Source organism: Hippoglossus hippoglossus, chromosome 9 (genome assembly GCF_009819705.1).
Source record: "Hippoglossus hippoglossus isolate fHipHip1 chromosome 9, fHipHip1.pri, whole genome shotgun sequence".
Lineage (NCBI taxonomy): Eukaryota > Metazoa > Chordata > Actinopteri > Pleuronectiformes > Pleuronectidae > Hippoglossus > Hippoglossus hippoglossus.
The window spans coordinates 1475829-1502076 of NC_047159.1; the positions used below are offsets into that span (position 1 = coordinate 1475829).

Below are 26248 nucleotides of genomic sequence, written 5' to 3' on the forward strand. Positions count from 1 at the left end.
TAAAAAGGTGTCACCTTGGACGTGTTGGTCATTTCAGAGACTTAACAATAAAAATAAAAGCTCCCGTTTTGTAAACTAAACTGTGAAGTTGCAAATTATGTCTGTAGTTAACATCTAGCTAACAGAACGGTGAGACCCAAGCTACTCGGTTGTTTTACATGTGCACATGTTGCATTGCGTCACACATTAAAGTCCCGGTTGCAGTAAAACGTCAGACACACACGGGAGCCGGCGTCCTCGCTGAGTTTTCCCGTGATGTAAATCCATCGCTCTTGTTTTGCAAAATTTCACATAAAAGACAATAGCTCTGTGTGTCTGTGTGTCTGATGTAAATACAACTTCAGTTATGACCAAGAGAGGACATCAAAGCCATATGAACACTATCTGCAAATGTTACTTTGCATAAAAACACACGTCATATCTTAAAATGTCAGTTAAGCAGAATGCTTTGTACTCAATTGAATGAAATGTGCTCAGAGGTATGTGCAGCGGCAGCCGTGCGTCTCTGTAAACTGAAGATGAACATCAGTGCAACACGCAGCCGTGTGCAGCAGGAGCGTTTCACATGCCTGTTGAACCAGGAGTCATCGTGCTCGTCTTAGGGGCCATAATCACCCAAATTACACAAATTACATCTCCTTCTGAATTGCACAACAGGATTTGAGAGTGTCGAGGCTCTCGTTCGCTCCCCCACTCTCCCATTGGCTGTGGAGTGGTGGTGCTGATGTCAGAGGCAGAGGGGTTGCCATGGAGATGGGCGTCACGGTGTCATTTCAAGAGGACGGCTCGTTGCAGGATGAAGCAGAGCATCAGCGGCGGCTGAGAATCACGAGGGTCAAGGAGTCGATATCGAGATCAGCAGGAGTCAGAAGGACGACGACAAAACGGTTTATGGCGACACGTCAGCGTGTGTTTAAACTATAAAATTAAATCCAAATTAACAGTCCAGAGTTTTGTGCAGACTCCAGACCTGCTCATTTCCAGACTGCATGGTTCAGAGCACACACGTGAAGTGAGCTGAAGCTGATCTACAAAAACTACAGCAGCTCAAATGTGAAGATTTGATCATTATTCGGAAAAATTGTCACAAAGTAACAAACTTTACCTTCGGCACAGTGATTTAAATTTAAATAAGAACGGCAATATTTATATATGTGTAATATTACGAACAGGGTGTGTGTATTAAGTTGCACGCACATACACGCACACACCTGTCGTGACGGAAACTCTTCCAATCTTTAAAACTTTATAAACAGAAGCCGCTCTGGCAGCATTCCCCCGTCAGCTAACTGCTCACGTGGGCGGGCAGGAAAGGCAGAGCATGCAACGGGGCGATACGCTATCTCGTGACCACGTGAGCAGACGGCGTTCACGAACCGGAGCTCGTGTGAAGAGGCTCCGAGCGGCGTCAATCTGCGCAGCCCTCAGCCACTGGAAAGCCCTGACATGCAGCAGCCTCGCCGTCAACAAGAGGCTATTGAAAACAGAAATAGACTCACTCTGAAAGTGACACAGACATGCCTCGCTGCCGAACGCCTCCTCCACCACACAGTCAAGCACCTTCTGTAACACACGGGGATCCTAACTAACTCTAAACTTCTGTACGACGCTTCAAACCAAATAAATCCCTGTGAACGCAAACACCTACAGCTAAGAGAGCCATTAAAATAGTTTGTCCCTGGTTAAATGCTCAAATTCTCCTTTAGAGTTCATATCCAAAGAAGTTAGGACCATCACAACTGGAAACTCCTTCAAGTCTATAAAACAATGGTTATTGGAGTTTCATCTCAACTAGTGGTTCAGCTATGTTGTAGTTTTCTGACTTATTGGACTAAATGTTGTGTGTATGTGTCTTGTCTTAATATGCATTTGTAGTTTCACAAAATTTCAAAATCTGGACGTGATATCAGTAAGTCCTGCTGTCAAACTAAATATTTATCTCAGGATGAAGAAGAGGAGCCGTGCACGTAGAAGACGAAGACGTCCACATGGAAACACGAGGAGGTTCCAGATCTTCTGGTGATGAGGGCCGACGCCGGTGTGGATGAGCTGGAAACAACAACACTGATCTTTCCACAGCAGAGTTCATACGTCATGTCCGACCTCCTGCTGCTCTACAGGCTCCGCCCCTCGCCTGGATGTTCCCCACATGTTCCTGTTGGTGTGAACGAGTCGGGACCCGACAACCTGCTGCTGCTGCTTCACAAACACCAACTACACAACACGTCAGGATCCAATTTTCTGGACATTTCCTGGAGTTCATGTCTGAAAAGAGTTTTTCTTCTTCAATCATTCTGCTCAAACTGTTGTGTGTTAAATGTGTGTTTATACGTTAAGTGTATAAAATAAGGTAAGAGTTAAAAACCAGCCTGTCCCGCAGCACTTGTTGACTTCAGCAATGACTGAAGCTGTTTACAAGACGGTAACAGCAGCAACGCAGCCACAAGAAGAGACCAACACAGAACAACTTTCTGATGTGGCTTTGAAAGATATTTCAGATACGAACCAAAGGGAGTCTGTGATGTGCACGTTGCACCACTTCTTCTGTCTGTCGCACATCAACGCAACATGAACAAGTGACTGGAAACCACAGGACGAAGAGAACAACACAGACAAGACACATCGCTGAACTCCAACTGGACAAAACCAGTAAATAACTGGACTTTCACATGGACACGAGAGACATGAAGTTTCACTTGGCTCTAATATCTTAAATATATTTTATTTGATTCAATCTGTATCTCCATCCCTATGTATTTTTATCCACTCAACTAATATATGTCCAATTTTCTCTTTTATCCTAAAATATATATATATAAGCTGCATTTCAGATCTTTGTATGTTTCTGATTTGAAAGTTGTGTTATATTTGTGTGTGGTTTTCATAGAAGCTACTGTTGGTTTCTACCGAGCTTCACACATGTTTCCATTTATTCATGAGTGATGCGTGTGATTGATGTGGTGCTGTTGACATAAATATGTTCATGTTCTGACTTTGCATGTTCTACAAAGACGGGTTTCATGAGTTACTGATTTTAATCTCCACTCTTTTATTTTCACCTGGAAGCCCTTTGTGTTTTAGCTTGAAATGTATTATTACTACTGCAACTATTATTGTTATCATCAATTCCTCTTTAAGAACATTAAATGCAACGTATCACAATTCGTGTTCAAACGATTTAATCGTTATTCAGTTTTGTGAGAAAGGCTTGTAGAAGAAAAAAGATCCCATTTATGATCATAAGTCATTTGTCTGATCCCTGCAACCTTAGTCAAGCACGTCGGAGCTGTCTGTGCTTGTTGCTATAATTTGTGATTTCAGGAAATAAGAGATTCTCGACACTCACAAGTCATCGTGTTGTGCGGCTGTTTCCTGTGTTTGGTGTGAGATTATAATTCTAATGAAGCGTATCGCCGTTTCCTTGGACGACTCAAATGTAAAAGCAGAACATCTCAGGGTTTGGGGTTTTTGATCTGAGGGGCTGTGTTCACACCTGCCCAGATAAATACGAACAGATTCAAACTTTCCAGAGTGGAAATACACTGGCCACATACAAAAGGGTTCCAATCTAGTCCACTGAAAACCATAAGAGATCATATTTTGCCATCATTTGGACCATTGTGGGACGAGGAGGTCAACACAAGGGAAGCTGTCAAAGAGCATCCATTTTATTCTGCTCATGCATTTCACTTTACTGGAAGATGCATTTCCAGAAACCAGAGGAAAACCTGTGGTGGCAAGACGTTGGTCTGGTTTAACGACAGAGAATTCGACTGACAGATACTGAAACTACATTAAAAGAAAGTGAACGGAGAAAACGTCAGAGTGCCGCCCACAGGGTGACTGACAGATGAGAGGTGAGGTGCAGAAACACCAGAGCCCACGAGTGCAAGGAATCCCACAAGTTAGTGCTTGTAACGTGTTCACACTCATGGGAAGTGGAAAACATGGGCAGTGTTCCTAATAACAAAAACTGTGCTTTCTTATCAAAGTTCATCTGGAGAACATCCTGCTTTTAGTTTGATTGAGTCAAGCTATAGATGAAGGTTAAATACTTAAGTTCAAATATATATTACACATTATTATTATTATTATTATTATTATTATTATTATTATAATATGTTTCCATGATTTATATCCTTAAATCTTTTTAGGGCTGCAAATAAGGTTTATTTCCATTATTCATTAATCTGCAGATCATTTTTTTTCAGATAATTGTTTGGTCGATAAAATTTCAGGCAATTGTACCTGGAATACTTCTTTAAAACATCTTCAAATATAAATTCCCATGTAAATTTACTTTCATATTAAAAAAACATTAAAAAAAAAAGAAGGGAATTCTCACTGATTTGAGACTGGAGTTTGGTCAGAGGAGAAGTTATTGTGGATTTACATTGCAGTTATGTCACCCAGCTGCCAGCCGACCTTCCCTTAGCAGCTTTAAGCCCTCGCTCTAATGTACGACTGTCTCCTTTACTTTCACTTTACAACCTCCCGGCACCGGTTCATCTGCTCGGCTTTAGCCTTGAGCTGCGTTTTCCGTCCCGCCGACATCAAGACGCCGAACAACCAGCTGAGCCTCGACTCTGTGGACAGGCTGTGTCAAATCAACGCTCTCACAGAATCCAACCCGTCTCGCTGCAGAAGAAAAAGAGAAGTGCTGCTGCTCGACACGACGACTGTGTCTTATGTAATCCAGTGAAGTGTGAACATTGAAGTGAACTACACAACCACAGGCTTGAGAAACTGCGATTCTGTGTTTTGGTGAAAGTATAATATGCATTTAGCTAAATTGAGGTTGTGCAACAGGATCAAATAAAACCTGTACACCGCAAATAAAATGGAGTTTTGATTCCTACAGACCTGATAACATATCAGTAGGTAGAACAAACTGTTTGCAGATTGTTTATCTCCTACAAATTCTTTTATACAGATATAGCGTGTAACTATACATCAGCTACTAATGTACAAGGTACTCGTGCAAGTAAATCAAGAAAATATCACCAACAAAACTTGAACATACTGTGCACAGCAACCGCAGGAGGGAACACACGCAAATATTATAAAGAGAAAAACATATAATGTACTATTAGAGAATGTAATGAGTACAAATGTGAACAGATTAGGTTGAAAACGACAGATAGAGAAATCAAGAGTGAAGTGAAATCAATGTTAATTTAAAGTGGACTGTTCACATCCCTGTCGTAGAGACATCACTGCAATACAAAGCAATGTGTTCATTTTATGGTCTGTATTTTGAATTTAAGAGGCTAAAATAAAGGTTTTTAATGCAGTTTACCACTGAGACAAGTTGCTAAACTACATAAAAGCGACTGAAGTACAGACTTGTCAGGCATGAAAACCCTATGAGATAAAGGGTTAAGATTATTAAAATGAATGGGGGACTGTACACACTCCTGTTGTAGAGATATTATTAAAATTAATATCAATTTGTTTATTTTATGAGCTGTATTTTCAGTCAGGTAAGAGAGAATAACTGTGGTTTTTACCAATGATACAAGTTACTAACTGATTAAAATAGACTAATAAGTGAAGAACAGGGACTTGAACTGATGGAGAAAGTGTTTCTCTTCATTCAGCTCATGACACAGTCGATTGCTATGAAATGTAAATGACTGTAAATGTACAGATGAGGAGTGAAAACCTATAAACATAAATAGTTATGTGAAATGAATGTTGATATAAAGTGGAGGATTGAACACATCCCTGCTGTAAGAACATTATTGGAATAAATATCAATTTGTTCATTTCAACGAGCTGGAACTGGACTAAAAACTGATTAAAAAGAAAGGTACAGTGGTTTTTAACGTGGTTCACCAACCAGTACAAGTTAGTAGCTGGTTAAACAGACTAATGGGTGACGAGCGGGACTGGAACCGATGGAGAAAGTGTGTCTCCTCTCAAATGGACGCGGGCTCCGTTTAGCTCCGGACCCGGTGGCTCGCTAGCAGAAAGAGGTTCGAGCCCCGTTAGTGTTGGGAACAGATGGAAGTAAGCTAACAGCACGTCGAGCTACAGGAAGCTACACCGACGTGTCGGGCCAGCCGAGGCCGTGTCAGCGCGCCCGTGTCCCGGCTCCACTCACCACACCATCCCGTAGGCTCCCTCCCCGATGTACGAGAGGTTGTGGTACCGAGGCCCGACGTCGAAGGCCTGGCCGCGGACGAGCTCGGCCGCCGAGCCGGGGCTGGGGCCGGATCCGGCGGGGGCGGACACCGCAGCGGTCGCCATGATGAGCACTGGGTCGAGTTTAGATCCGAACTGGCGGTGGACTGGGTTCTGGAGAGGAGCCGCTGCGGGACCAGTAACTTCTGGATGTTTTGATCCTTCGTGTCTCCGAGCAGCTGTGGGGCCTCAGCGACGTGCGCGCTGCTTTCTACTGCCGGGAGCGCGCCTCGGAGCTGCGGCGCTGTCCGGGCGGGAGCGAGCGGCGGCGGGAGCGAGCACCGGCAGGAAATAACGGAGGACGCCACGTGACCTGCTCTTCTAGTATAATAATAATACTTATATAATCATTCATATATACTACTAATCATAATATTATCAATAACAATAATAGTATTGACAACAACAAAACAACAACAATATTAGTAATAATAATGATCATAATAATGTGTGATGTATGTTGTGTGTTCTATGTTCTTAGTGTGTAGCTTTTTATGTTAATTTTAACGTTTGTAAAGTATCTTTGAGTACTTTGAAAAGTGCTCTATAAATAAAATGTACTCTTATTATTAATAACAATAATTGTGGTTATATTATTAGTATTATTATTATTGTTGTTATTATTGTTGTTATTATTATACATCACATTTTTAGACTGGCTATAAATAATATCAAATTAAATATATTTTGAGAAACATTATAAACATCTACAGAGTTTATTTGTAGGTTTCCTTTTTTTCTTTTTCATGTGTTTTATTTGGTGAATATTCAGATAAAATCCCTGTGTTTTTATGACAGAATGAATAAATATATGTTGCATGATGATGTAAACATATGGCACTATTTATCAGCTTTGTATGATGATTAAAAGTTAATACTGAGTGTCTATGGCTTGCAGCTTTATTTAGAAAAAGCAGGAAGTTGATGTTACACCCTGGTGAAGTTGCTCTTCTCTTTATAAATATACCTTTAACCTGGATTGAGAAAGAAAGTAATGATATGTTCAGATTCCAGCAGAGCCCTTCCACATGCTCACTCAGACACAGGACAGGAAGGACATCATCTTAGAGATAGCACATACTGTATTAATAATAAAGAGAAATGAAGTTTGTGTGGATTCCTGCTCACGTCAGGGTGGATGAAACAAGCTGGCTGATTAATACACAAAAGGAGCAACAAGGAAAAGAGACATAGATTTGGCAGTAAATCATAGCAAGGCTTAGATGAAAAGTACAATCAATAGATTATGTAATGATATGTAATATTATATTATATTACTAGAACAGAATTTAGGTAAATATCCATTCTGACTCCCACTCCTCTCCAGACGGGGGCAGTAATGCACCGATCAGATGTTTGCTAACCTCCAGTGAACACAGAAGAAGCAGCCGTGTCCTTCACTCATCTTCCTCCCTCATGTGAGCGTCTGTCACCGGGAGACACTCACACATCAACCCGCCTCAGAGCCTCCGGTGACCCGCGTCCTCTGCCCCGGACCCCGCTGCTCCGCTGCGGCTACACACCTCCGCCATGTCCCGCAGGCCCCTGCTGCTCCTGCTGCGGAGCCTCGCCGCGGTCAGACCGGGGACGTTACCCGCAGCTGCGACGACCAGAGGCGGCTTCGCTCAGCAGAGAGCCCGGTCCTCGACGACCCGGAGCGGCTTCCTCCAGAGAGCGTGTCCGCTGCTGTCCGCGGTGAAGAGCAGTCAGCTCGGCCTCTGCTCCAAGGTGAGCACACGACCACTGGATATATACAATATATATATATATAACTTTAATAAGTACCGAGCACAACTCAAGACAGGTACTAGACTCTCTGAAGGACTCAAGTACACTTCTAAGGTACTCTAGTATTTGTATACATATAAATATGAGTACAGTACCTCTGCTTGAGTATTTGTATCTAATAATAATACTTTAATAAAGTATAAATGCTATCAGGCTGAATATACTGAACAGAACTCAAGTACTAAATACATCAGTTACTAAAGTACTTAAGTATGATGTACTTGTAGTTCACTTTAGTATTAGTATGTAATAATACTTTATACTTCTGCTTCACTACATATCAGATATAGAAACATTCATTTTGTACTTATTCTGTATATATATTTATAAGTTAGTATATATAAGTACTCAAGTACACTTCTAAGGTACTCTAGTATTTGTATACATATAAATAGGAGTACAGCACCTCTGCTTGAGTAATTGTATATAATAATAATACTTAGTATAAATACTATCAGGCTGAATATACTGAACAGAACTCAAGTACTAAATACATCAGTTACTAAAGTACTTAAGTATGATGTACTTGTAGTTCACTTTAGTATTAGTATGTAATACTACTTTATACTTCTGCTTCACTACATATCAGATATAGAAACATTCATTTTGTACTTATTCTGTATATATATTTATAAGTTAGTATATATAAGTACATACAGTAGTGGAGTTTTGAGGTACGTATTTGTATATAATACTATTCCTCTATACATCTGCATGACTACACTTCAGATATAAATATTAGGATATAATACAGTATAGTAAGTAGTAGTGGTGTATATAAGTACAGTTTAATATGTGTGTGTGTGTGTGTGTGTGTGTGTGTGTGTGTGTGTGTGTACTTGTATGTATATATTAGTGTACAGTAATATTTCTCCCCCCCCCCCCAGGCTGGACCCCCCTGTGAGGACGAGTACCCCCCGCTGCCGGCCTACCAGAACATCTCTGAGCCGGAGAAGAAGGAGCTGTTCATCGTGCAGGTGAAGGGTCTCCCCTGGTCGTGCTCGGCTCAGGACCTCATGCACTTCTTCTCTGGTGAGACTTTCACCAGCTCATATGTTCGTCTGTCCTGAGTGGTCGAGTTAGAATCCTCATGTATTTAAATCACGCTGCTGGTTTGATGTGCTGCAGAGTGCAGGATCCGGGACGGGCTGAAGGGGATCCACCTCACCGTGGACCGACTGGGGAGGTCGTCTGGACGAGCCTTCATCGAGTTGGAGCACGAAGAGGACGTGAACAAAGCTCTGGAGAAGCACCGGCAGTACCTCGGCCCGCGATACGTGGAAGGTTCGTCTCGTCGTGAGAAACCCGTCACGCTGAGGCTCAGAGGGTTTTTTAGAAATATCCTGAATATGTTTACAAATCAGTGACCAGTTTAAATGATTCAGTCCTGCTCCGTGTGCGTCCGCAGTGTCCGAGGTGACGAACAGCGACGCTGAAGCCATCCTGAACAAGGCCGTCACGGCTCCGGCTGAAAGCTGGGTGGTGAAGCTGCGGGGCCTCCCCTTCTCCTGCTGCCAGGACGACATCGTCCAGTTCTTCTCAGGTAAACCACAGGACGGAGGAATAGTTCTACTCACCTGCTGCTTTGTCAATCTCACTTTCAAACTTATTATAAACTAGAAGGTAGCTCGGAGAGTTTATACCTCTGCCGTCCGGCTAACGTTCTTTCTTACCATGTTAAGAAAAGTGGAACAAATTATTCCAGGTTCTGCCTGTTTACTCAGATCTGCTCCAAATATAATGGATCCTTCCTTCGTCCGACTGTCCACAAAATGTCAGAGAATGTGTTTCAGTAGTTTTTGAGTTTTTGCTGCTGAACGACAGACGCTGATGAAAATATAAACCTCTGTGGCTCAACTAGTTTTCAACTGTATTTTAAGAGCAGGAATAAATAAGCTCAGGATCTGTTTTTGATTTGCAGGTTTGGATATTGCGGAGAACGGCATCACGGTCGTCACAGACCACAGAGGAAGAAATTCTGGCGAGGCCTTTGTGCAGTTTGGCTCCCAGGAAGCAGCAGATGGCGCTCTGCAGAGGGACAGAGACGTCATAGGAAACAGGTACGACTCCGCACATACAACTGTTCCTGTTCACACTCCAGCTTCTCCTCTGCCCGAGGTCCTATTAGCTGACGTGTTGTTCATCCTGTCGTACGAGCAGATACATCGAGGTGTTTCCCAGCACGAGTGAGGAGATCCACTCGAGCTGGAGGAAGAAGAAGGGGATGAGTTCGGGCTCTGCTCAGAGCAGCGTTCAGCCGGGGAACAGGAACGTCTCCTCCGCACAGACCAACCACAGAACAGGTGACGAGACTCATTATTATTAAGAGACCGACTTGGTCCGTGTCCCCTCTGCTAACATGGAGGAGGCGTGGTCTCTGATCTAACATCACTGGAATCGTTTCCTCCTGATGTCTCAGGTTCGCCACTGAGCTCCACGGCGCCGCTTCACTACATCCACATGCGAGGTCTTCCCTTCCAGGCGTCCGGAGAAGACATCGTGAAGGTAAAAACCAAGATGGAGACAGAAGAGATGTTGAAGCTGGATGTTTGTTTTTATTCTTAATAATGTGTTTGTTTGTTTTTCTCCTGCAGTTCTTCTCTCCTCTCGCCGTCTCTAAGATCCTGATCGAATGCGGCGCTGACGGCAGGCGGAACGGCGAGGCGGGCGTTTACTTCACCAGCCACCAGGACGCCGCCGCCGCCATGACCAGAGACAGACAGTACATAGGTGAGACCGAGCAGGTTAATGCTGTTATTAGGCTGCAGATAAAAACACACAAAACATGAGAGAAATAAATACACAAACCTCACGTTTTAAATTTAAATTTCACCCTCAAACACCGTCTGTTATTGTGGTTTCACACAGTTATTAATTTACTTGTTGGTCTGTGTTATATTAGAACTAATCATTGTGTTGCTGTGTTAATATGATATACATGTATAACGTTATATTATAAAATGATCACTGCTGTTAGAACTTAACTTTTGAACTTTCTCTACTTTTCAGGGGAAAGATACGTTGAGTTGTTCCTGAACTCTGCATCAGATTCTAATGGGAGGTGAGAGACACTGATTTAATAATATTAATAATTAGAGATGCTGCACCCACACTACATTGTCATAAATATTCAATATGTGCTACATTGTTAAAATGTTTAATTAGCAATCACAGGTTCATTTTAATGACAAAATGTTGAAATTATTCTAACTTAAGTTTAGTGGGTGAACTGGTTTCTATCATCTGTGTCATTTTTACATTTTAACTGAACGTGTGATTTAATATTTTCTCCTGCAGATGAACGATGACGACACCAACATCATCATCATCTACCGACACAACCCAAGATTGTTGCATTGATTTTCCAGCCTGATCTGAAACAATAAACGAACCTGGTGTCAAAGAATCAAACCTCTCGTCATTTCACAGAAGAATCACGATGGTTATAAATATTTATTTTATTTATTATTTAAACTACCAACATCAGCTCATGTAACTGTCTACGAAATAACTTGTGAGGATGACTTTCTTCAGGATCAGTTTTATTAAAGTAAATTCTTCTCTTAGCTTTAACATGAAGGTTTAAATTAACTTGGAGTCGTCATCAGTTAAAATAGAATAAAAGTTTATTGATCTCAGAAGCATTTCCACATTTCCACATGTTACTTCGCTCCAATGAGAGAAATCTACAGGTTTGTCTGGATCCAGCCTCTGACTCCTCCCCCTCATATGAACCAATAAAACATAAAAACAGCTGATATGTTGATTTGTCCACTTCAAACCAGACGGGTGCTTTTTAAAAGTGCCCAGAAAAACTCAGAATGTCATTGGAACCCAAAAGCAGCAGATTCTACAAAACCTTAGTTAACGTCAGTGAAGAAACATTATACCCAGAATGATAAATGATAAATCATAAACATATGATCTTCACCTCTGTGAACCTGAAGGAGTCATTTGACTTTTAGGGAAAGGATTTATTTGCTTTTTTGCCAAGACAGAAAACCCTCTTTTATCCATAGTGTAAATAAGTTGAGGAAAATTAAAAATCAACAGAAATCCTCAACCTGTCCCATGTAACATTTTGGTTTTTATGCAAAGCCAGTACAGCAAGACAGAGCCATGCTAGCTGTTCCCACCCGTTTCAAGTCTTTATGCTAAGCTAAGCTACTCGTCCGCAGACGCGAGCGTGGAATCAATCTCCACCAGCTTCAGACTGAAAACATCAATTCTGTGATAAAACACAAGATGATATTCTGTGTATTATTTAAATTTTGCAGCGATTTAGCAAATTTTGAAAGATTCTAAACTCATCGACTGAGTTAAATAAACATTTTCTGACAATTTCATATTGTGTAAAAGACTTTTTTTACAAACAGTCTATTATTGACACACGTTTAATATCTTTGTGTTTGGTCAAAAGTGTTTTATCTTCATCTGTACAGTCACATTTCATTAATCAGCACTTACATCATATTCTGATGTTCATGATTAAATCTGATGTGTTGTGAAAATCCAGTTTTTCCTTTTGTATCTTTTAAAAATCAAGGTTAAAAATATTGTCAGTGGACCTTTTACTCATCAGTCCACTCAGTGGACACTGTGGACAGTCAGTTATTAAATGAGATGATTTTCATAACGTCCGACCACGTTCAGCTGAGTACGTGCAGGTTTCTATTTAAATAAAAAACACCACAGCAGCTCAACACCCGAGGTTTTATAACTACAACAGCATCTGATTTAAATAGAAACCTGCACAACTCTCCATGGCACATCTGGACACCGCTGGATTAAAAGTAATTAAAAGATTCCACAGAATTCAGGAGTGAAAAAGTGCATTTCTTTGCGGTGCCAGTTTCACACATCACTGCCTCTGGTGTCCCGCGTGTCCGAGTGCGTTCATGTTGGCGTGGAGGCGTACTGCTGCAGCAACAGGGAGTAGCAGGCGACGCACACCGTCTCGGGGAGGATGGAGGAAGGAAGCGGCAGCTCGTTGGACACGCAGCTCTCACAGAAGACGCCGCTGCAGTTCTTACACTGTATCTGGAGGAAGAAGAGAAACAAGGGTTTTAACACCACAGCTACACTACAATTAATAAAAACACAATCTCTGACGATCAGGTAGAATCAGGCTGGTGCACGCGAGGCGACGCTCTAAAGTCGGAGCTCTGCTGAGCGATGTTCTCGTCGTACCTTTGTCTTCAGGAGGGAGTCGTCCTGCTCGCACATCGTGCACACGGACGGCTCAGTGATCTCCACAAACAACTCGTCCTGCATTGAACAGTAACATGACATGGGTTTAACCAACTGTGGATATCTACTGTGTGTGAACACTAGCCTGCACTTCACTGTCAGTTCTGCAGATTGTTTGAAGAAACCTCCTCCTGCAGAGGATTTGTTGCTGTTGTGAGAGAATCTGCATTGTTCATGTGTGAGAGACAAACTGTGGAGAAAGTCTGGACCCAGATCTCCAGGGATCCTCCACAGGATATAAACTCTGACTTATGTTCAGAGGCAATGGGCTTTATGTAATAAATCAGGAGCTGTATTTATGGCCTGCACTTGATTTATTGGGAGTTGGTCAGGATGTTCGACAGCAACACAAACAATCTGAGGTTCAGGCAAGAAAGGTATTTTCAGTGAAGGTCTGAAAATGTTATTTTTATCAGAACAAGTTTATTAATCCTGTTCCACAAGATTGTTTATTCTGAGAACAACAACGTTTTAGAACATTTTAGGATGTTTCATTAATGTTCTCACTAAATATGTAAATTATCAACATTACCTCGATATAATTATAGAAAATTATGGAATTCAAATTACGTTTCCGTCAAAATATATCAATGGTTGCAAAGGAGTTGTATTTTAACCCAAATGAGAGATTTGGGAAATGGAAGCAGCAGCAGATTTTATTTTATGTTGAGTCGTCCATTATTTTTGTTGCCAGAAATCTTTGTGTATGAAAATGTTACAGGATTTAGTAACTAATAAACTCAATCATACACAGGTCTGTTGTAAAAAGCTAAGTTCTCACCTGTTCATCCTCGTGATGTGACAAAGACCTTAAAGAAGAAGAAGTGAGACAATTTAAAAAGTCGATACGTGTCCAGAACATGAAGGATCTTTGTGACACCGACTCTGATCCACTCACAAACTGGAGCTCAGACTGGTTCTGTCCTCGTGTCCAATGTGTAGCGGCTCGATGTCTCTTTTCCCTGACGGAGATTCTGGGAGCTGCTGCAGGAAAGAAATCGCAGATGATGTAAAAGAACTTTCCACTGGACTTGAAAGTAAAGATGAGCAGAGACGTACTTTGGATGTGTTCTCCGGGAGTCTCCTCTGCCTCGGCGGACTGGAAGGTCTGGGACCAGCGACGAGATGATGCTCGCTGCGCCGCTCTCGCTCTTTCCTCAGCTCATGATCCAGGGTTGACCTGAAACATCGAGATGAACCAAAGACAAAGCAGAGGACACAGATTTATATAAACACAGAAGAGACATTATTATTATTATCAAGAGTCATCAGGAGGTGAAATATCCTGACAGATCGTTTAGTGCTGTCACATTATTTCTCTCAGGGATGAACAACAGCGCTTCACTACCGGATTAATCTATTTTCATTCAAAAATTCTATTTGGTTTTACCCTGAAAAAGAAACCTAAGTAAAATGTGTGTATATAGCATATTATTATATACATACAGGTTATTCAATGTATAAAAGTATAAAACAGAAGAGAAAAATGTAAAAATGGTCAAACATTATTAAACATACGAATGGAAATCTATAGTTTTTGCTTAATCCTGCTGACAATCAATCAGACAATCGGACGTGGATGGAAACAGGACGACCTCAGTGGATGTAACTGTGGAATTTAAAATCACTTGATCTGAAAGCTCCTGTTTCCTCAGCGCTCACCTGTGCCTCCTCAGCTGCTCCACCTCCACCTGCAGACTCTCGATCTTGTCTCCAAACTCCTGCTTGAAGAGCCGGTTGGCCTCCAGAGCCAGGTCCCGCTCTCGCTCCGCCTGCTTGCATCTGGTTTGAGGTGAGCGCGTTAACACAAACTTATGATCAAAACGAAAACTCGATGAAAGGAAACATGGTGGGAGAGAGATGACTTTAAAACTTAAATAACAAATAAAAAATAAAAAAAAGAGGAGAAAACGTGAAACTAAAGCCAAAGAAGATGAAGCAGGCCGTGTTCGTTCATTGTTTTATTCGCCTAATGATTACTACAGTTTACACCAATGTTATGTTCACATACATTTCAAAATTAATTAATTAATTTTGCCCTTTTATTCTTACGATACATTTCTCCTGACCTGGCCTTCGACTCTTGTGGATCAACAAATGACAACTTAACTCTTTAAAACATCGGATTCGGTCTTTTCCTTGGTGTCACATATTGAACCACAGTCTCTGGTAGTGGGTGAATTCTTCTTAACGACATTACAGTCAGTCCACTAGACTCAAATATCCAGGATGTGTCCATTGGCACATTTATCATCATCATCGGTCCATCACGTGTTACAGCTGCTCTCAGTGGACGTTCAGACGCCGTGCCGGCTACTCTTCTTACCTTCGCCATTAAATGGGGGTGTTTTTTTTTTTTTTAATTTCTACCAAAGTAAAAGCAGAACTCTGATGTGGCGAACACACCAGTCGGAGAACACAAGGACTCGGGGGGGGGGGAGGGGGGGCTGCTAAAAGGATCGATTCAGTCCACACTACTCAAAGCTGATGCTGGAGAGCCACTGAAGGAGGATGTGGCGAGATGGTTTAATTTTCAACGGAGGAGCATCGTACAGAAAAAAGATAACATCCTAGTTGGGTTATTTCTATAGAAGCCAGGGTTGTATGTTTATATGCAGATGTGAGGCCGCGGCTCGGAGCTACTGCTGCAGCTGGAGCAGCTTCCCCGCCGCAGAGTTCAGGTTCTTGGCCTGCTTCACCAAATGTTTCTCACTGATTCAAAAAAATAACATAAATGATGGGAAATAAATAATGATCGCGAACGTGAGGGAGAGACACAACAAACAGGAGAGTAAGAGATTGATGCAGTTTAGTGAAACCTTTAAAAACCTTCTGTGATATTTAGAATATGAATGATGGTGTTGAACTGGTCTCACCTGCTCTCCAGCTGTTTTACTGTCCCCGACATCTGGTTGATTTTCTCCTCCAGGCGAGAGATGACCTCACTCTTCTGTTTAGAGCTGGCCTCTGTGTTCTGAGGATCGATAATAACAAGTGGATGTTAATGGGACTTTGGGACATTAAAAATAAATGAAATTAAAATTGAAATTCACACAGAATTTGGTTTTATTTTACGCTTCTCAATGTCCATATGTTGATTTGTTTGTGGCCACGATTACAGAACACTGACCAACTCATAATGATGAATACTTTTCTTAAATGAGTAAAATCTTTAGTCCCTCCTGACTTTTCTCTCTCTCACAAACACACAGACACATGAACCCAGACTGGGTTAAAACAGCAGAACAAGCAGCCACAGGAGACACATCAGGACGAGTGTTAACACCAGGTGGGACCAGACAAACTTAGAGACACTTGTAAAACTTGTAAAATCTCTGAGGACAGATGTTAATATCGGGTGTGAACAGGGACAAAGTTTAACGGAGAAGCTGTGGATCTTGTTTGAGCTTTTCCTGAAGTCGAAGGACCGGAGACGAAGCGTTACCTGCGACTTGTGGCTGAGCTGCTGGTTGATGGCACGAAGGTCCTCCAGCTGCTGTCTGAGATCCACCAGAGCGTCCTGCTTCTCACAGATGTCCTTCTCCAGCATCTTCATCGACAGCTCCATCTCCTGCTTCATCCCGATCTGCACCTCCAGCTCCTTCTCCACGTCCTGCAACACAGAGTCACAGCTTCAGACGCACTCGGAGCTCGCTCAGACTCTCAGAGGGAAAAACAAATGTCTTGGCTGAGCAGTGAAAGATTTAAGTGTCAGTTATATATTGTACAAATGTTTTAACTAACAGAACTCAGTCAAACACAGCTTCTGTCTAAATGCTGAGGTAAACACACACAGGTACTATACAACATACATTTGTGAACATTTTGTATTTTCCAGTGATAGAAAGTGAATAATACAGTGACTGATTTGTGGAAAACCATAATCTGCATGTACCACAGACACTTGCTTTATTACTTTATAAGTACATATAAACTGTGACAGCAATTAAAGCGAGACTTCAGTATAAAGGTCGGTTACATGACGCTACACAACCGTCAGCAAACGCACCAATCGAAGCACAGTTTCCTCTTTGAGCTGCTTGCGTGTTTCACCGAGCACTTGTCCATCCACTGCCGAGTCGCTTCTTAGAGCCTGAAGACAACAGGAACATGTTTAATGTTCGTTAGTGGAAAGAGAGGATCCTTGTTTCATGTTTTATCTCAATTAAAATAATGTTTCCTTCACCTTTCTGGACTCCAGCTGATACGAGCTCTCCTCTTTTACTCTCTCCACATCCTCTTGTAGAGTGATGATCCTATTATTTGCCACGGCAAGCTGCGGAGACACAAGTCAACAGAACAGCTCGGTAAACACAGAGAGTCCCTGCAGAAAGGAAGCAGAAATAAAAACATTCATAAGACTCACCTCCTCTGTGAGCTTCGTGTTGGACTTTTCCAGAGCGTCCACCTTGGCCTGGAGGTTATTTACTGACGCACTGAAAACAGACAGAAACGTCCCGTTAGAGGAAAGAGAGTAAAGATGGAGTGAAGATGGAGTAAAGATGGAGTAAAGAGAGACTGAGAGAAGAGAGTCGTTGCTCTGACGAACCTTAAATGTCTGTTCAGCTCCTCCACGTAATTCTTCTGATCGAGAATCGCTGTGATCTGACCGTCACTGAGGGAGCAGAGATGGAAGTAAAGATATCTTAGAATTAAAAATAATAACAAACACAAAGTTAACTGTGAGTCACTCTGGTCTGAATTCATCTAGAATACTTTCAACAATTTGGTGAAAGGTCAGGAGGCAGCGCTCACCCCTCTGCACTCTTACTGCTGTGTCCTCCATCTTTGAGGTACATTGAGAAATCGATCACTCCGACCTGTGGAGGTAATTTAACGAGAGAAAGAGAATCAATGACGACAGAAACCACACGACAGATATTATATAAAAGAACAAAACAGTTGAAAACAGATGTAACTTTGACCGTCTCAATCAAAACCGTAACAAAAGACCTAGTTTGGTGACGTGGTGAAGCAGCGAGGGATCATGGGAGTCGTAGTCTTCACCACCGTTACCGATTAACATCTACATGACACAAGTTACCAAATAAAACGACATTTTACCTTGAATAGAATTGTGGATTTCTCTGAGTTTGAACATTGTTGGAAACATTTAGGATAATGCGAGTATAACACAGGTATAATCATTTATTTAAAACCAGTGTTTACATGAATTCTCCTGGACCACTTACTGAGTTTCTCACTCAAGTTTGAACGTCAAAACATTCTGAGCAAAAGTAAAAAGAAAGAACTGCTGCACCCCGTCTCGTTTATGAAGAACAATAAAAGTGTTTAAAGTTTAACCTTCACATAAAAATGAATGCCACCACATGAAGAGAGAACATTCCTCCTGCCTTCCTGTCACCAACGATCATAAACTGGTCCCTTTGGGTTTCGTCACTTTCTCGTGTGACGTCAGTGTGAGTGAATCACCTGCGAGTCCAGGTCCTCTCCCTTCATGCACAGATTGGCATCGATGACATTTAGTCCAACGAGCAGCCCAGCGATGACGGCTCCTTCCTCCTCCATCATCAGCGCGTTGGCCTCATAGAATTCACTACACACAGGAGACAAGCGTTCAGCAGAGTCAGCATTACATTTTAAACCTTTTAATAACATATAGAATTTAATTTATTCCTGTTTCACTTTCTGTCAGTGTGACACATCAAATTCAAAAACACAACTGATTTACAGTATGAGAGGTTCATTCTGTGTTAAATCCACAGATTCCTCCAGTTTGATCAGAATGATTTACTTCATACTTCATGTCAATAATGTTAGTTTAACCAAAAAACGGTGAAAAGTCTTCAGCATTAATCTTTAGCTTCTGAAATATTGAAGCTTTAAAAAGGAAAAGTGACCTGAATACAAAAAAGGTTGCAGAGTGTAAAAATTCTTGCTATTTCTCAGGCCTCATTTTGAGTCAAGACTTTTTAAGAGCTGCAGAAATACCATTTGGTTTCTTTCTTTCTAAAAGTGCATGTCAATAATGTTAGTTTAACCAAACATCTGTGAAAAGTCTTCAGCATTAATCTTTGGCTTCTGAGATATGAATCTACAAAATTTTTTGGGGGATATTTCTTATGCCTCATTTTAAAATCAAGGTCATGCAAAGCTATTTTAAACTTAAAGCACTAAGAGCTGCAGAAATACCATTTGGTTTCTTTCTTTCTAAAAGTGCATCATGTGCTATCACACACCTGAGCAGGTCCTTTCTGTTGATGATGGTCTTCATGTAGTCTGAGAGCTTCTTCTGCATCAGAGCGAGTCGTAACCAGGCCCGACCTCTTCCTAGAGGAGTTCTGTCAACAAACAGAATATATATATATATAAATATATAAACTTCCTGGAATTTTAAAGAAACATCGGAAGCTGCAGCCAGAGTTAACTGCTGCCAAAAGAAATGCATGTCATTCCTGTGCCTTTAAATCAATTTATGAAGTTTTGCGCCTGGATTTCGTGAAATGCATTAATAAAAACACTCAAATCTAAAACGTGACGGGGAGGATTCCGTCTGCCTCCTTCAGGGAAATGAAGACAGACTCACTTGAGGCCCGGCAGGTCTTTAACGCTGGCAGTGATCTCTCCTGCCTCAGGCGTCAGCTTCTCAACCAACTCCAACGCCCCCCAGAACGACTTGTTCTGCCCCAGGAAGGTCTTCTTAGCTGAAGGTTCACAGACAGTGAGAGGTTATTTTAAGGAATCAGGGTCACAGAGTCACGACACTCAAACTGTGACTGACTGACACAAACAACAGACATTTATCTGAACACATTCTAATAAAAATACAGTTTAAAATCACAATACAAAATCTTCTGACCACATGACAGGGTGAGATGAACGTACTTTTCAGGCCGTGCTTCAGACAGTGCTCCATCACCACAAAGAACTGCTGCAGAGGTGCATAGTCAGAGTCGAGAGTGCGTCCCAGGTTCAGAGCAGATTCGATCAGGCCCTTGATGCTCAGTTTGGCCATGTTCATCAAGTTAAGCCTTTCAATCGCGATGGGATCCTTGGGATCTAAAAAGATGGACAAGACAAAACAGGACAGTGTCGTTAAAGTCCTCGTTTAATAATTTATGTTGTTTATTTTCATGTCAGGACAAGACACAAGAAGATACAGTCACAATTTTCAAACACAATTTATTTTACAATTCGATCTTAGACTAAAAGGTCTGTCTTTCCTCCCAAGACCCTTTTTCACTGGACATGAGAAATCTTAATCTCCTGAACATCACAAAGACCTGATCTGGAAAATAAAACACGGATCCTCACAGTGACGACAGCAGCAGGAACAAGTCGGGAGCTAAACCTATCAGGAGCCGTCAGTTCAGATTGAGTCAGTTCTGTTTGAGTCAGTTCTGTTTTCTCCTTCAATACAAAAACACCAAATCTTTTCCAGGAAGTAAAAGTCAGGTCGTGTCGCTGGAAACGAAGGAAATCTTTGTTTCATTGTAAAAACCTGTTTCCTGTGAGACTATGAAACCGAAGCCCGACAGTCCAGCTACAGTCAGCACTTCATGATCCATCTATACATGTAGAACTAATCCATTATTTACGTCAGTACATAACAGACACTCAGGCTTTTACTGCAGCAGTTTCACAGGGTTATAGTTTCCCTCAGCATCTCTTTACTTCACGTGATGGTCTTTGTTTGAAGATCTGACTTTCAACACAAACCTACTACAACCAGTTAAAGCAGATATGAGACAGTGTTGGTGCTGAAATGTGAATCAGGGCTGTTGTTTTAGGAGAAAAGCTTCACAGTATAATTTAAATACTCATGAAGTGTAATACTGTGATGACAGTTGACAGCTTGTTACTGACGGAACCACCTGACAGACTGATTACATCTCATTCAGTCCAAATCACAGACGTCTGACTGCGTCACATGATGTCCTGTAATAATAATAATATAATAAATCCTTCAGATTCTAGAAGTGAATTTCCAGTTTTCTACAAACAGACATTTTCAAAATGATTTAATAATAATTCAGGACAGTAAAGTCAATGCTAGATGCTTCATTTTACATAGTCAATGTGTTTTTTGTCAGTGAGGTCTCAACATCGTTTTACATTGTATAGATCCTGTTTACATTAGAGGGAAATAAACCAACATCAATAATTAACTCAATATCAGTATTTGTCATTCTCTGACAGAATAGAAGAGTAAAGGAGATCAGATTTCTCCAGTTCCCCATCAGAGGTTAACTCCACTCGTGGACTCGTGGACTCTGCATTGAAATGAATAAACCTCCGTATCTGCCGGAGTGAAACGGACATTGTCAAGCGAAGAATAAAATATTGATCGTCCCTTTTAATAAACCCGGTCATCTGACGCACAACATTAGAGACTTTATCCTGCAGACAAACAACAGGATAAATGTCTCTGTAGGTGTCGGAGCTCCTGTGTAATATCATTACAATAGATCTCCTGCTCGGCTGGAGGGTGAAGTGCTGCGGTGCTGAATTTGCCAACCGGCCGAGGAAAAGTCTGAGCTGCCGACCTGCCTGGTCTGTGCCGAGAGAAGGCGTGGCAAGAGATGAGGAAGACTTCATCTCTGACAACAGACACAACATCATCTGTTGTGTAGAACGGACAAACCACAGAAACACAATAAATACTGTAGAGACATGCGTGTTTACAGCTGATTCATGCGTCACTTCCAGACCCGAATATCTGGATTCAACGTGAAGCAAACGTTGAAAGCGACAGAAACAACATGAAATCAGGTTTCTGTTGCAATTTCCAAGGATTTAAAAAATCCATCAAAATCCAGCTGTCGATTTGATTTGCTACAGGCAAATTAATTCTGGTGCCAAAACAACCTGCACTTCCGGGTTGATTCTCATCCCCGTCTTATTTCCTGGCAGCGTCTTCCTGCTGTGTGATCCTGCTCAGAGAAATCAAACAACCCCGCCCCCCCCCCCTTTGAAATCCACCATGACACAGCTCAAACAGGACACCACGGTCTACTGGGCTGAAACGTGCTGCGCCCGGAGACCTTGTGTACCACCACGCCCTAACAGACATCACACAAACTCCGACTGATGAGCTAATCTGTCACATTACCTTCATGGGCCGGCTCTGGGTCGGGGGTGAGCGAGATGTCGTTGAGCTCGCGAAGGCAGAGCCACTCGCCATCGACAGACACGCGGAAGTTGCAGAGATAAATGGTCTCGCGGGCGGCCTGGGTGATCTTGTCGGAGGTGGGAGTCGGGGTTTCGCCCTGGGGCGTCAGATCAGACATGATGACTCAGGCAAAACCAACGCCGCCGAGGGAAAAAGGCGTAATGGTTCCAGAAACCAGCGAAGGCCCCAAAAAAACAACAGCTCAGAGAGAGAGAGAAAGAAACCAGAGAGGATGAAAAGAGACTCGACACAAAGGAGAGAAAAGGCCAAGACGGGGGGGGGAGGCTCGCAGCAGCGTTTAGCAGGTGGTAGAAAGGGTGATGCTTCTCCTCCTCTCTACGCCTGCATCCTTCTCTCCTCCTTGCTCCAACTGAGTTAATTACGCTGCCGGCTTGAGAAAGGCTGCCCCGTCCTCTCCTCCTCCACCTCCTCCTCCTCCTCCTCCTCCTATTCGACCTCCGGTTATCCCCTTCTGTGCAGACGGGGGGGATTTAAAATGCAGGACAGCACCGTGCTGGAAATCACAGCCCTCCTCCGCTCAGCTCAACACCGCCTCACTCCGATTGGATTGCCTGGGCACCGCAGTGAATGCACTGGGTGGGTGTTGACCAAGATGGCTGACATCAGTGCTGGGTACAGCAACACACACTGTCACGTGAGCAGATGGTGCATGCGTAAAAAAAAAGGAAAAGGATGGGGGGGGGGGTCCCCAGAGTGCTCAGGCAGAGCTAATGATGCAGCAGAGAACTCATCCGTCTCTCAAGCATCAACAGCCTGACCTGAAACTGAGGCCTGTTCTTTGATGATGACAATCATTGAACTGCTCCGTCATGTGAAGCCAAACCATAGACTGGACGAGTCAAAACCTCCACTAAGTGAAGCCACAGCATCTTGATCGCCCCCTGGTGGCCGGCAGCAGGATAGATCATTAACCCTGCCTTCTCCATGTTAGCAGATGGGACATTGGCTTCACAACTAGGGCTCAGGAATATTACCTCCATCAAGGATGTTGTGTTTTTGTCTACACTTGTTTGTTTGTTTGTTTGTTTGTTTGTTAGCGGGATAACGCAAAAACTGTTTTTATGAAAGGGGTGTGGCCACTGTACGGTAACAATTAAAGTGAGAAACCTGTAACGACCTCTGATGTGTAGCAGAGAAACACAATGTTCACTATAAGGCTTGCTCTAGTTTAACAAGGCAACTGTTGGGCATTAGCGAAGTAAAAGCTCTACTGAATGTGATTTTATTTTTATTATATACAAGTTATTGAGGTATATACTGTATTCATTACTGAGGCTTTTACTTTGTACAGGATTTGTGTTTTCTTGACGTCTTGGAATGTTTGGTTTATATTCTATATGAACTATGTTGTAAATGAGGTCACTTCCTTCGTGTATTTCTGAGTTAAAAGAAGAATTCCATGAATTATGATGAGCCAGTAGATGTGACAGCAGTGTAAAGTTAATTACAAGTTGTAAGAGTCATTAACCAGCCATAATTTGTATTTTCTGTCCAGTTAAAGCAGTGAATAACTGACATAACTCATGTTTGGTGAGATAGAGTGAAATGTGGGTGACAGACAACAATTATCACCACAGACACAACAATTATCACCACAGACACATGGAGCTCAGAGCTAAACCAGCGGCAGCAGAGTTACCGTCAAGACAACACAGAAGAACCAACCTCTTCACATCTGTATAAACCAGTGATATTGTATTTGTTCATCTGTTGCTTGTGGTTTTCTACTTTTCTCCCAATTAGAAGCACATCGAGTTCCTGCTCATGAAATGTTCTATATAATACATTTGCCATTACTGTTAAATTATTTCACATGTACACCTCTTATTGGGATGATTCACCCATATGTACGTGTGTGTGTGTGTGTGTGTCTTTCTGCTGTAACAAGTGAAAGTGGATCAATAAAGTTTTATCTAATCATGAACCACCCACAGCTTGTTAGCTTGTTTACAGCTTGTTAGCTTGTTTACAGCTTGTTTACAGCTTGTTTACAGCTTGTTTACAGCCGTGTCAGCTGACGGACGTGTCACATTAAATTAGGTTTTTGAGGTTTTAATCAGTTTGAGATAATCTGTGACTTGTTTTAACTTCAGAACTCAGGAGAATCCAAAGTTAGCTAACTCCTCCAACAAGCTAGATGCTAACAGCAGGTACTTTAGTGTAGTTGTGTACTTTCAGTTTAATTAAGATGCTAACAGCAGGTACTTAAGTGTAGTTATGTACTTTATGTATTTTAAGATGCTAACAGCAGGTACTTTAGTGTAGTTGTGTACTTTCAGTTTATTTAAGATGCTAACAGCAGGTACTTTAGTGTTGTTGTGTACTTTCAGTTTATTTAAGATGCTAATAGCAGGTACTTTAGTGTAGTTGTGTACTTTAAGTTTAATTAAGATGCTAACAGCAGGTACTTAAGTGTACTTATGTACTTTAAGTATTTTAAGATGCTAACAGCAGGTACTTTAGTGCAGTTGTGTACTTTATGTATTTTAAGATGCTAACAGCAGGTACTTTAGTGTAGTTGTGTACTTTAAGTTTAATTAAGATGCTAACAGCAGGTACTTTAGTGTACTTATGTACTTTAAGTATTTTTAGATGCTAACAGAGCTCAGTGTTGTTAGCTTCTTTATCTCTCATGTTTGCTGATGGAAGTTATTAAGTTGTCTTACTCTTGTTCCTTCGCTTGGACTCGATCCTCTCGATCTGGAAGTCGTAGTGTCGCAGCGGAGCCGGGGACCCGGAGCCCGGCTTCCCGAACCGGACGTTAGCGGAGCTCAGAGCCTCCCTGAAATAAATCACCGAGGTCGGGGACAGAGTCTCGTCCGGGCTGTCAGCGTGTCCGTTCCCGTCCGAGGAGGTCCGTCTGCCCGGCCCGTGCAGAGCCTCGGGCGGTGCATCCTGCTCCGCCATCCTCCTCCTGCTCCCCCGGTCAGACCCGCTTCATGTGCCCGGCGGCCGGGCGGGGACTGCGGGGCAGCGCTCAGCTAGCTGCGGTTAGCCTGTGGGGCTACACCCGCAGAGGTTAGCAACACAACCGGCAGGCCGCTCCGGGGGATCCGTCCGGGATCAGTCCGGGTTCCGTCCGGGTTCAGTCCGCTCGTCCCGTCCTCCGCCGCCGCCTCCTGACCCGGAAATAACTCGGAATTAGCATTTTGTTCAAACTGTTTAATTTCGCGAGAGTTTCAGTGCTCACGTGACCAGAGACAGTGCACGTGAGCGGAGATGAGTCGCGAGCAGTAGATCCCTGACCGCAGAGCTCCCATGATGCCTTGCGGTGGGGTTCAGAGACTCGGAGCACTTGTGCCTCTTCCGCTTTCAGACTCTCTGAACTGTTTACATCGAGTGTGAACACTGAGAAACAGCGCAGCCTGCAGGACAATAACACAACTACAGCTTAACGACGATACAATGATATTATGGAAAAATGTTGACTGAGTAATAATAATAATAATAATAATAATAATAATAATAATAATAATAATAATAATACAATACATTCCTCATCAATACATAGATATAGCAGCTAGAGTACTACTACTTATTGGTTGGTTTAATAATTACAACAAAAAACGATCTATCAATCTATCTTAGTACTTTCAATATTATTATAATATATCTCTATAGGCAGAGAACTTTGCCACACATGTAATACCCTAATAGACAACAGGGGGCGCTAACAGTTAACAGGCTCCAGAGCACTTCACGTGCTTGTGACATTTTACTGAATCTTTATCCTGAGCAGATAAACCAGTTAAACAATAAATAACAATATAAATGTTTCCATAGAAAATATCTTCTTCTTAAAGAGAGAGAGTCACTTTATGTAGTTTCACACTAAGTGAACAGTGTCAACAGGGTTCAGACATTAAGAAT

General features: G+C 42.2%; 3 protein-coding genes across 10 annotated transcripts in view; 1 reads left to right on the forward strand and 2 right to left on the reverse strand.

Moving 5' to 3' along the window:
* mapk1 (mitogen-activated protein kinase 1) overlaps positions 1 to 6445 on the reverse strand; it is a 40535-nt gene extending 34090 nt beyond the window's left edge. For 3 of the 4 annotated variants that reach the window (XM_034596010.1, XM_034596012.1, XM_034596011.1), the window contains exon 1: positions 6107 to 6419. In XM_034596010.1, coding sequence (XP_034451901.1) covers positions 6107 to 6252 — 146 coding nt within the window. In that variant the 5' untranslated portion in view covers positions 6253 to 6419. Of the gene's footprint in view, positions 1 to 6106 lie in introns of all 4 variants that reach the window. The other variant, XM_034596009.1, reaches the window with a different exon arrangement.
* A 1111-nt stretch (positions 6446 to 7556) lies between these two features.
* grsf1 (G-rich RNA sequence binding factor 1) lies at positions 7557 to 11380 on the forward strand. The gene is made up of 10 exons (XM_034596008.1): positions 7557 to 7914; positions 8862 to 9006; positions 9103 to 9258; positions 9383 to 9517; positions 9896 to 10034; positions 10135 to 10277; positions 10394 to 10479; positions 10569 to 10704; positions 10984 to 11035; positions 11272 to 11380. Exons 1-10 carry the CDS (start codon positions 7717 to 7719, stop codon positions 11273 to 11275), a joined length of 1194 nt encoding a protein of 397 aa, XP_034451899.1. The 5' UTR covers positions 7557 to 7716; the 3' UTR covers positions 11276 to 11380.
* A 202-nt stretch (positions 11381 to 11582) lies between these two features.
* On the reverse strand, positions 11583 to 25615 carry rufy3 (RUN and FYVE domain containing 3). Of its 5 annotated transcripts, none has more exons than XM_034596004.1 (18): positions 25045 to 25615; positions 20071 to 20244; positions 19772 to 19889; positions 19425 to 19526; positions 18658 to 18781; positions 17980 to 18044; positions 17774 to 17839; positions 17591 to 17660; positions 17411 to 17500; positions 17234 to 17317; positions 16670 to 16837; positions 16101 to 16198; positions 14887 to 15006; positions 14284 to 14404; positions 14123 to 14205; positions 14006 to 14033; positions 13165 to 13242; positions 11583 to 13014 (listed from the first exon to the last, which is right to left on the reverse strand). In XM_034596004.1, the coding sequence occupies exons 1-18, from the start codon at positions 25283 to 25285 to the stop codon at positions 12871 to 12873; spliced, it is 1974 nt and encodes a 657-aa protein (XP_034451895.1). In that variant the 5' UTR covers positions 25286 to 25615; the 3' UTR covers positions 11583 to 12870. The 5 variants fall into 5 exon arrangements, with proteins under 5 accessions (XP_034451895.1, XP_034451896.1, XP_034451894.1 ...); XM_034596005.1 differs by lacking the exon at positions 25045 to 25615 and adding an exon at positions 22298 to 22986 and having other exon boundaries at positions 14123 to 14208; XM_034596003.1 differs by having other exon boundaries at positions 11586 to 13014; positions 14123 to 14208; positions 25045 to 25613.
* Between the last annotated feature and the right edge of the window lie 633 nt (positions 25616 to 26248).